Raw genomic sequence first — 11985 nt, forward strand, 5'->3', positions numbered from 1 at the left:
GAATGCCATCATATGTAACCTGGAAAATAGAAAAAAGTTGGATGATAGGACAAATCAATTCACTTGACTCAATTTATATTATTTTAGTTTAGTTTAGTTTAGTTTAGTTTATTGTCACTTATAGGCCGCCCTTTTCCCTGAGGGGACTCAGGGCGGCTTACAACTCATGGGAAGGGAGTGCAAGACAGGACATAAAATAATATGTGGGTACAAATAAAAATAGCAATAAAACACAACATTCATTCAACATTCGGGTGGGGTGTATGAAGATCTTATCCCCAGGCCTGACGGGATAGCCAGATCTTAAGGGCTGTGCGGAAGCTCTGGACTGTGGTGAGGGTGCGAATCTCTACGGGGAGATCGTTCCAAAGGGTCGGAGCTGCTACTGAGAAGGCTCTCCTCCGCGTAGTCGCCAGTCGGCACTGACTGGCGGATGGGACTCGGAGGAGGCCCACTCTGTGCGATCTGATGGGACGAAGGGAGGTAATCGGCAGAAGGCGGTCTCTCAAGTACTCAGATCCACTACCATGGAGGGCTTTATGAATGGTAAGTAGCACCTTGAAGCGCACCCGGAGATCAACAGGTAGCCAGCGCAGCTCGCGGAGGATGGGTGTTATGTGGGCGTACCGAGGTGCGCCCACTATCACTCGTGCGGCCGCATTCTGGACTAGCTGAAGTCGCCGGATGCTCTTCAAGGGCAGCCCCATGTAGAGCACATTGCAGTATTCCAGCCTAGAGATCACAAGGGCTTGAGTGACTGTTGTGAGAGCCTCCCGGTTCAGGTAGGGTCGCACCTGGCGTACCAGGCGAACCTGGGCAAATGCCCCCCTGGTCACAGCCGACAGATGGTGGTCAAAAGTCAGCTGTGGGTCCAGGAGGACTCCCAAGTTGCGAACCCTATCTGAGGGGTGTAGAATTTGACCCCCCAGCCTGAGCGATGGAACACTGGCCAAATTATTGGGAGGGAAACACAACAGCCATTCGGTCTTGTCCGGGTTGAGTACCAGTTTGTTAGCTCTCATCCAGTTCTTAACGGCCTCAAGACCCTGGTTCATCACGTCCACCGCTTCATTGAGTTGGCACGGGGCGGACAGATACAACTGTGTATCGTCCGCGTATTGATGGTATTTTATCCCGTGCCTCCGAATGATCTCGCCCAGCGGTTTCATGTATATGTTAAATAGTAGGGGGGTTAAGACCGAACCCTGCGGCACCCCACAAGTTAGGGGCCTCAGGGACGATCTCTGCCCCCCAACCAACACCGACTGCGACCTGTCCGAGAGGTAGGAGGAGAACCACCGCAAAACAGTGCCTCCCACTCCCACCTCCCACAGTCGTCGCAGAAGGATACCATGGTCGATGGTATCGAAAGCTGCCGAGAGGTCAAGGAGAACCAGGATGGACGCATGGCCTCCATCCCTGGCTCTCCAGAGATCATCGGTCAATGCGACCAAAGCGGTTTCTGTGCTGTAACCAGGTCTGAAGCCGGACTGGAAGGGGTCAAGATAACTTGCTTCCTCCAAGGTCCGTTGGAGCTGGAAGGCCACCACCTTCTCAACAACCTTCCCAAGAAAGGGGAGGTTGGAGACTGGACGGTAATTGTTAAGAACGGCTGGATCCAAAGATGGTTTCTTCAGGAGGGGTCTCACCACCGCCGCTTTAAGTGCGGCGGGGAAGTGCCCCTCCCGAAGGGAGGCGGTTATAACCGCCTGGATCCAGCCTCGTGTCACCTCACTGCTGTTGGCAACCAGCCAGGAGGGACACGGGTCCAGTATACAGGTGGAGGCACTCACAGCTCATATGGCCTTGTTTTAGACATATTTTGCAAATATCTAGTTCTCTTGGATGTCTATCATGCTGGGAAACATAGAAGGAAAGACAAAAGGATAACTAGCAGCCAAGTGGATAGATTATTACAGCAGTTATGACTGCACCAGCGGGTAATCTGAGGAGCCAGGTTGGTGATAGATCATCCTGGAGAAGGTTTATCCATGAGCTCACTAAACATCAATGCTGATAAAATGGCATATAATGAAATAATGTGAATAAAATGAATCAAATCCTTTCACTTTTAGTGTGAAAACATAAAAAAGTGAAGATACCTCTGCTTTTTAAGAAAAATGGAAACAATATGTAGAACTTCTTGTGACTCCCCTAAAATTTTGGCTGTGCCTTTCAAAACCTCTTCGAGGTATCCACTGCATAATAACCATGCACCAGCAGCATTTTGGAGGCTACAGATTAGATCACTGTAGGCCAAACTCATCAGGCCTGGTTCCTGACCTCCACAGATGGTCATTAGTGATGGATGGTGGAGAATCACTGTACCAGTGAACAAATCTCTTCTGCACAAATTCCATTTTATGTCATGCAAAAACATAAGAATCCAGGTAAATCACCCACTGCTTCCATTTATTGGATTTTTGGATTTGGATTTAAAAAAAAAATCCAAATGAAATGCCTTATTGAATAATTTCACCATTCTTGCCTTCTAAACTCTAAAGAGAGTGGTTATTCCAAATTGTAGTTCCCATGCATGCATTTAGTAGGAAATGCATAAAGGAGAAGTTGCGTAGCGGAGGAGAACAACACAAACCTTCCGATATCATATTAAGCATTTATCTGGCAGGACATTCCTTGTTCAGATGATTTAAAACTGCTTATGACAAGAAGTTTAATAATAGAAAATCCTGACAGTTTGAAATATGGGTGAGGGGCAGGGAATCCCTCTTCTAAGGCTGGCTGTATCACATGTATGCTGAATTATTTGGCAGAACTCATTTATTTGACTTAGTGGCTCAGTGGCTAAGACACTGAGCTTGTCAATCAGACAGGTTGGTAGTTCGGTGGTTCGAATCCCTAGCGCCACATAATGGAGTGAGCTCCTGTTACTTCTCCCAGTTTCTGCCAACCATCCGAAAGCATGTAAAAATGCAAGTAGAAAAATAGAAACCACCTTTGGTGGGAAGGTAAGAGCATTTAGTGTGCCTTTGACATTTAGTCATGCCAGCCACATGACCATGGAGACTTAGGAAGGGCTAAGAATTTGACACCTGAGTTTCTCTTAGTGAGAGTTACTAAGATAGGGTATACCAGCTTGGCTAACTGCTTTGTGCAAGTATCTATTCAGTTACAGATAATACAAAATATTTGATGTAATGTTTCTCATGATGGTAATTTTTATTAGATTGCCTGTGGTCATAAACATTGTTGCAAAGCTGACATCTTTCTAAAAGAGAAAGTTTTAAGATGATTTCATTTCCTGGAAGGCACTGCTATTCCCGAGGATGAGTTAGAACTGTGAGGGCTTCATGAACAACTTAGAATCCAGAAGGCAATGCATTATTTTGAACACAAGGTAGGAATGCAATTAAAGTTGACATCACATAAGTCTACAAGGGGGGAAAACCCTGGAGTGAATGTTGAGAGATGGTTAAGCCTATGGATCCGGCTGTTTGTCAAAATCTTATTCTAATCCCTGTTCATTATTTAGTTTTATTCTTTAATGGAGAGTCACACAAATTCATCTATCATTTTAGGAAATTATGATATTACAAACTTTGAGAACTCACATATGGTCAATAATTCTATCTGAACAGGTAAATACCATAAAATATGGTAATTAAGGAAATACATTTAATTAGTATTATGTTGATTCTAGAAAACTTAGTTCTGTTGCATGCTTTCAGACCATGTATTGCTGTTAAATTCAAAATGGTAAATAACAGAACAATGATATTAGATGTTCTGGAAAACAAGCTGAGTTTTCATTCCCTGTCAAGTCTAAATTTGTGCATAATTAGCCCATATTTGATGGAATTACATTGAGATAGTCATACATAGCTTTCTTTTTCTGTATCTTAGTAAAATAATTCCATATCTGTTACCTGAAGACCTGATGGTCTTCCCAATGGGATGTTGTGTGTGCTGCTGTATCGTGTTTCTTGATTACAAAAAGAAGAGAAGACCAGCTAAAGTAACACTCTTTTTTGATGCTTGCTCAGATCAGGTGGACAAAAACAGCAGGAAGTGCCTCTGACCGGTTTCAAGACTCAAGTGTTTTTAATGAGACCCTGAGGATCACAAATATACAGCGACATCAAGGAGGGCGTTACTATTGCAAAGCTGAAAACGGCTTGGGCTCCCCAGCAATCAAGTCAATAAGGGTAGACGTATACTGTAAGTAAATTAATTCCAGAACTCTTGGTTACTAAGTTATGTTTCCTCTGCTGCATTAAACTGGGAGGGCATTGAAGTTGGCAGTCTGGAGTAAAGCAGTTACTCTATCTGTCAGTCGAGTTGTCAAAATGTCAAAGAATTGGCCATTCCTTTTGGGGGTGGGGGTGGATTTGAACATGGCTGACATTTATCTTTTGAGAACTTTGAACTCCATATCCTCACATCTAGCCATCACCAGTTTCACAGTGTAAGGGGAAGATTGATTGATGTATCACGCCAGTAAGAATTGACACTAGTGAAATTCCCCCAGGATTAACACTTTTGTCTTTCATGGCACTGTTTTTGGAGGGCTTAAAATAGTATCCAACAGCCAAGTGCTAAAGCCGAACCTCTGGTGAGTTTCCAGATGTTCTTCCCATTTGATGTGTTTTCCTTGAGCTTTCTTTCTTAGACAATGAATCAATAAATCTGTCATTAATGGAGCCCTAACCTCTGGAGAGAACACAAACAGAAGTGCAGATATGCCTTTTGTGCCAGGAAAGAAATGGTATAAAATCTGAGTTGTTTTAACATTCTTTTACTAGCAATGTTTCTGTATGTTTGTGTGCTTCTATTCACATATACAGTTAAATATTGTGGTGTTACACAAAACCTTTTTTCCAAAGTGTTGGGTTTTTGAAAAAAAAAACCTTTTCTCAAACCAGTGAATCAATATATATATATATATATATATATATAGATAGATAGATAGATAGATAGATAGATAGATAGATAGATAGATAGATATAGATAGATATAGATATAGATATAGATATAGATATGTTGAAAACATCACACGTGTGTGTGTGTGTGTGTGTGTGTGTGTGTGTATATATATATATATATATATGATTTTTTTTAGCACTATATATATATATATTATATATATATATATTATATCTATATATACACACACACACACACACACACACACACACACATACATACATACATATACATACACACACACGTGTGTGTGTGTGTGTACGTGTAAATGTCTGTGTGTGTTCCAGCTTAACTCTGGAATGCTTGAACAATTTTAACTAAACTGGGTACACAGATGAATTACCCTCTGGAAACAAATACTGTGGGGTTAAAACACCCTTGGAATGTGTGTTCTATTAAGATACAATCTGTTGTGCCTTAAAATGGCTTCTACTGTACTGTTGAATGGCTTCTACTGTACAGCACAGTGGAGTTGCTGTGGTAATAGCTTCATGATACTCCACAAGGAGGCTCCCTCTGATAAGGGGGAAAATCCAACATTAGAAATTATGTTTGGTCCGGACATTTCCCACCCTATAATAAATACCGGATAATGCCGGGTTATCAGTTAATTTACTATATTAATTAAATTAAAGCAGTGTTTCTCAATCCCAAATGTGTCACTTCAGTTTCCTGAATCCCCAGTCACCATAGGAGATTCTGGGAGTTGAGGTCCACACATCTTAAAGTTGCAGAGGTTAAGAAATACTGCATTAACACACCCACTTAAGAGGACCTAGAAATGGTCATATGCAGCTAAATAAAACAAAGCATGGGCTTCTTTAAATAACACTTAGCCAAGTTATATGCAGGGCATCTTATCTTTGATATGTAGGCAGTCCTCACTTAACAACCTTTATTTAGCTTTAAAAAGTGGCTTGTGACCAACCCTTGCCCTTATGACCATTGCAAAATCCCTGCAGTTATGTGATCAAGATCTGGGCGTTTGCCAACCATCACACATTTGCAATAATTATGACTTCCTGAAGTCATGTGATTGCCATTTATGACTTTCCTAGCTGACTTCTGATAAGCAAAGTCAATGGGGCAAGAGGTCACAAGTTAGACATGTGATGTCTCACTTAAGAACCACAGATGAGGTGATAAGGAAGATCTTAGAATGTGCAGAGAGGGACAAATTGGCAAAGAAAATACAAGGAAAGGAGGAGTCAGAATACTACTTGGTTTGGGGAAAATGGTACAAATGGCTAGATGATAGAAACAAGAAATTGGGAAATGTAAAATTAAGTTATAATGGATAAATTAAGGTAAGAAATGTATATACAATATAACATAGGCAATATGATTGTCTGATACAAATGGCCAAATATGAACAAATAAGGACTTGTACATGAAAAGATTAAGAAACAAGTGACAATAAGGGTAAAATTGGAATGTATAAGAGGGGAATCAATAATTGTAAAGATTAACCGATATGTAACTGTCTTAAGACAGAACGTTCAATTGATATGTTTAAGTGTTTTAAAATATTTTTTAAAATATATTTTTTTTTTTTAAAAAAAGAACCACAGGTAATTTAGGTTAATGACCACAATCAGGACTGCTGGAACTACCATCACTAAGTCAGGAGTTCACATGTTGTTTTGCTTTACAACTTCTTCACTTACTGTCAGAATTGCTGGTTCCAATTGGGGACATTAAGTGAGGGCTAACTATATTTATAAAGCAATTTGCTAGAACAGACAATGGCCTGGTCTTTGCTTTCTTCCATTGACTTCCTGAGGAAGAAAAAGCACATTCATCCAATTGGAGCATTTCTAGGGCAAGTGAGCAACTTCTAAGGAGATAAATAAATAAATAAATAAATAAATAAATAAATAAATAAATAAATAAATAAATAAATAAATAAATAAATAAATGGACTAATTAATAATTAAATAAGTATGATTCCTGGTGATTCTTATCCCTACCTGATTAGGCTGAGTTTTTTTTTTTTTTTTTTAAATGTGGATTAGGTAGTTTTTGATCTTAGCAAGTCCTGTGCTTTGATGAATTGTCACATGGACAGTCTGTTTTATTTTAATAAATAGGAATAATTAAACACAGCTTGCATGGTTACTCCTCAAATATTGTAATTCCCTAATGGTGGAATTAAATATTATAATTTGGGAGTGATGTTGTAAGGGGCCTGGGGGCAGAGGATTTAGCCACAGACTGACAGCAGCCCCAAATCTTCAGATTATACATGAAATGAGACTTTTCTGATATTCTGAACTCAGAATTCTTTAAATTTTAATTGGTGTCCTTATAGCTAGGCTCTGGTTGAATGGTTTCACGGCTGGAGATGTCATCTGTCCATCAATGATATAAGACAATATTGGGGCTCCATTTGACTCAGCCTATAGGACACTCTTCTTCAACAACATGAAAATTCCTGTTTTCCTTCCTTTAAGCTTCATTCATTTATTAACCTAAGCCATTTGAGCTAGAGATGGGGAGAATTTAGACATTTTTAAAAGGCAAAGAAGCTTAATTAGAATACAAAGGTAATATACTTTAAAAAAAGGGATTCTAGTCTCAGACATATTCCTGTTCAAAAGAAGTAATTGAGTAGATTTTGAACCAAAAGGAGCATTAAGGGATCCCATAAGAATGTATTTTTTCCTTAATCTTTTTGTGCTACTGATCCAGCAAATTCACAAGACCAGGAATCATGCTGTGTGTGTGTGGTACACAAAGCAAAGAATGGGAAATAATGTGACTCTAGTACTACGGGAGACAGCATCTCATATCTTGGGCTCTACCATTTGGAAGGTGTAATTGAGGACTTGCCTCAACTGAATGTGCTTTATATCAGGAATAAGAGCATAAAATATGGCAGTATAAGATTGGCCTTGCTGGATCAGGCCAAAGCCCATCTTAATGTACCATCTTGTTTCTCAGAACAGCCACCTACATGCCTCTGAGGTGTTGGCAAGCAGAAGAACTGTTTTTGATCTCAAATTGAGGGCACTTGAGTCTCAAGTCTAATAACTCTGACCTCTGTGAATTTATCCAAACCCCTTTTTAAAGCCATCCAAGCAGGGGTGGGCTGCTGCAGTTTCGCCCGGGTTCGGGAAAACCCATAGTTAATAATGGCCAGTTCGGAGAACCCCCAAAATCCCACCTCTGGCTAGCCTTGGCCACCCCACCCCACCCCTCCCAGGACCTCCCCACGTGACCCATTTTAGATGCAAGGTAAGTGCAGAGTCCGTGTGGAGCTCGGGGAGGGGGAAAAAACTGGTGTCCTGAAAGTTCCAGAAAGCCAGAAACAGGCCCATTTCTCCCCTCTGGGGGGCCTCCTGAACCCAGGGGAGGCAATTTTTGCCCTCCCAGAGGCAAAAGGGAAACCACCTGAGCCTGGGGAAGGCAAAAACAGCTCCCTGCTGTGGTGCAGGAGGCCAACTAGACCACCATGGCCAAGTCCACCCAGTAACCCGGCAAGAGAACCAGTTGCTGAATTTTGAAGCCCACCCCTGTAGTCAAGTTAGTAACTATCCCTGTATCTTGCAATGAAGTCTACAGTTAGCTGCTGAACAGTGTAAAAGTGCTTCCTTTCGTCTGTAAATAACATGCTGAGGAATAAAAAGGAGCACATCAGGAGGAAGGTTTAGAACAGGCATGTCCATTCCGTGACATGTGGCCTGGACACTAGATGTTGCCTCACAAGTTCATAATTTTTTAGCATTATTACTGTTATATACTCGAGTATAAGCCTAGTTTTTCAGCCCACTTTTTGGGCTGAAAAAGCCGCCTCGGCTTATACTCGAGTCAGTGAAAAATTTGCCCGAAATGGAGGAGGAAAAGGGGCGGGGGCCATGCCGCTGGGTGACACTCGTGAATGGCCCAGTGCCCCCCTGTGAGTTTCCCCTCCCTCTGTGTCCGTTTGCCGCGCAGCGCGCACCGCACCAGTCCCCCCTCCTCACGTTCTAATGTAATGCAGGGCTGTCTTACGATTCCCTTCCTCCCCACTCCTGCCGCCTGCAACGATGTCCACCTCCTCCTTGTTATGGCAAGCAGCCACATAGCGATGTCCCACCTCCTCTGGTTAACAGTGATCCAATGATAGGAATCACTGTGACCGTGTGTCATAGGAGGCGGGACATCGCTCCCGCGGCTGCACGGGACTCATCATCACAGCGGGACATCAGCATCATGAGGTGAGTGAAGTATTTCATTGAATACACCGCTAGTTTACTGTTTTTCTTTGAAATAAATACTCAAAAACATTATTGGTATTTATTTTTATTTTTGAATTTACCGGTAGCTGCTGCATTTCCCACCCTAGGCTTATACTCGAGTCAATAACTTTTCCAGTTTTTTTGTGGTAAAATTAGGTGCCTCGGCTTATATTCGGGTCGGCCTATACTCGAGTATATACGGTATATGATTTATATACATAACAATACCATATATATTATATGTGCCTCAAAACAATTCATCTTCATTCAGTGTGGCCCAGGGAAGTCAAAATGTTGGATACCCATGGTTTAGATGTAGCTTTCTTTGTGACAAGATAATTGCCTATATGCATGCATTTGTTTGCTAGATGGATCAGTATTTTTTTCATGTGGTCTATTAGGATACTACACGTAGTCTTGACTAACTTGAAGTTAAGATGGAGTAAAAAAATAGTTACAATCCAGATTCAAATTTTGATAGCCACCCCCTTCCATGCCCACATTTGCAGTTTTGGGTGCTTGACATACGGCCCATATTCACAGTCCTTTGCAGCATCCCACAGCCATAACTGTGATTTATTATTCTTTTCTTGGCAGAAACTGTCAAAGAGAGAAAGATACTGTCCCTGTCAGGAGGAAGGATCAAACAGAGGATTAGTCTGGAATTGTTACATAGAAACAAAGGAGCCAGCTCCAACAACCCCCTCCCCACCCTTGAATGCTGCTGAATCTTATCTAGTCTTTTTAAGGGATGAACTGCCCGTCTTGGAAGATTCCTATGAAATAGGCAATAGAATAATAAGATAGCTAGTTTAAACTCTCCAAGCCTGTGTCTGCTTATGCCCGAGAGAAACCAGCATTTACTTCTGGTTGCCAGCCAACAACACCCATTGTTGATAATGGGTTTTGATAATGGGTTTGTTTAATGACTGAGGTGTTTGCTTAACAACCATGGATTCACTTAATGATCATCATAAAAAATATTGTAAAATCAGGCTAGTTATGTGATGGTCTACTTAATGACCAACATGACTTATGGCCATAATTCTGGGCTCAATTAGGATATAGGTCAAAGATTACCTATACCCAACACAAGTATGCTGTTCCAGGAAGAAGTTGATGGACAAGTATCATAATCATAGTGCTATAAGGGATCTTAGAATTCTTCTAGTCCAGCCCACCCACCCAAAACAGAAGTCCTCATACTATCAATGAATCATGAATCAAATGCAGTATGTTGAATCAAATTCATTATCTTGGATTTAAGTTCCTTGTATGTGTGGTTGAAAGACCATAGTTTATTTCCAAGGCTGGGAACCTTTAATAATTCCAGAGAGAATCTACTTAATTCTCAGTTCCATCATCCTCACTCCACCCAAGTTAGCCTTCTTCTTGCCAATGCTGTTATTAATAAGAATAATATTATTTTAACAGTTTCTAATGGCTTGCTGGAGCTAGGAATCAAGACATCTCTCCTAGAAATTGTAGCATATTTATACACTTCCATATTCTCTTTTAATGACAGTTCCATGTAGAACACATTACATGAGTCCATTGAGGAGTTACTAAGATACAAGACATGAAAGTCTTAAAATCTCCTGATCTAGGAACAGGTACAACTGGTACATCACACAAAGCTGTTCAAATGCTCTTAGCCATAACTACCACCTTCTCTTTGAGTAGAGGTCATGAGACTAGTAGGACCCCATTAAGTAGCACATCTGACACCAAAAATGGCATAGTCCAAAAACAGCAGTGTCCCAAATCCAGAGTCACTCAGGCTTCCAGGGTTCAGTTGAAGTCTCATCCCGACCCTCATTTTCTCCAGGCACTGAGATGTGATATAACCAACATCACTTAATTTATCAGAGGAAGAGATGTATAACTGGATATCATCAGCATACTGATGATACTTCACATCATGACAATATGTGAGTGCCTCCAATGTTGAATAAGAGCAGAAAGAACGCTGGACCCTATGGCATAGTAGGGACTAAAAGTGGGATCTCTCTCCATCCCCAATCACTGCTGACTGGTAATGATCCTGAAATATGGAGTTGATCCAGCAAAATACAGTGCAATTCATCCACCATGGAGCTGGTCCATAAGGATATAATGATCAATAGTATCAAAAACTGCAGAGAAGTCAAGCAGAGCAAGGATGGTCATCATCCAAAGCACAACTACCACATTTTTCAGACTATAAAACACACTCCCCCCTCAAAAAATAATGTGGGAGGAAATGTCTGTGCGTCTTATATAGCAAATATTGTGGTGGGGGGAAGAGGGTTGATGTGGCTCGAACGGACCATGGTGGCAATGAATGGGCCACAGTGGCGAACAGGCTGTGGCAGTGCTGAATGGGCGGCGGTGGCAGCGAATGGCAAATGGGCTGCAACAGCACCAAACTGGTGGCAAACAGGTCGCGGGGAATGGAGGTGCAGGTATCTCTGTCATCCAAAGTCTTTTGAAGTTGTTACACAGCTACCTTCTCAACTACCTTTCCCCCAAAAGGGGAAATTGGATACTAGAAAAAAATGTTTAGAATTGTGGGATCCAGCAACATCAGAGGTGGGTTGCTCCCGGTTTGGCCTGGTTCAGCTGAACCAGTAGTGTTTTTTTGGCCTGGGTCACAAACCCGACAGCAACCCAGGCTGGCCATGCCCCAAATAATTCCCTGGTCCCTGCTGATGCTGCTGGCATGTTGTTTTGTAGTGTGTGTGCATGCGCAGTTCACTGTAAATTGTTCTGCGCATGCACAAAGACACTTGGAATACTGTATTCAGTTTTGGTCACCACGATGTAGAAAAGAGAGTGGAGA

General features: G+C 41.6%; 1 protein-coding gene across 1 annotated transcript in view; it reads left to right on the plus strand.

Moving 5' to 3' along the window:
* The window catches only part of MDGA2 (MAM domain containing glycosylphosphatidylinositol anchor 2), a 448026-nt gene that overhangs the window by 108913 nt on the left and 327128 nt on the right, over positions 1–11985 (plus strand). Inside the window, exon 3 of the mRNA XM_032214074.1 lies at positions 4005–4179. Within this exon, the coding sequence (XP_032069965.1) occupies positions 4005–4179 (175 nt within the window). The remainder of the gene's footprint in view (positions 1–4004; positions 4180–11985) is intronic.

This window comes from Thamnophis elegans, chromosome 1 (genome assembly GCF_009769535.1).
Source record: "Thamnophis elegans isolate rThaEle1 chromosome 1, rThaEle1.pri, whole genome shotgun sequence".
Classification (NCBI taxonomy): Eukaryota; Metazoa; Chordata; class Lepidosauria; order Squamata; family Colubridae; genus Thamnophis; species Thamnophis elegans.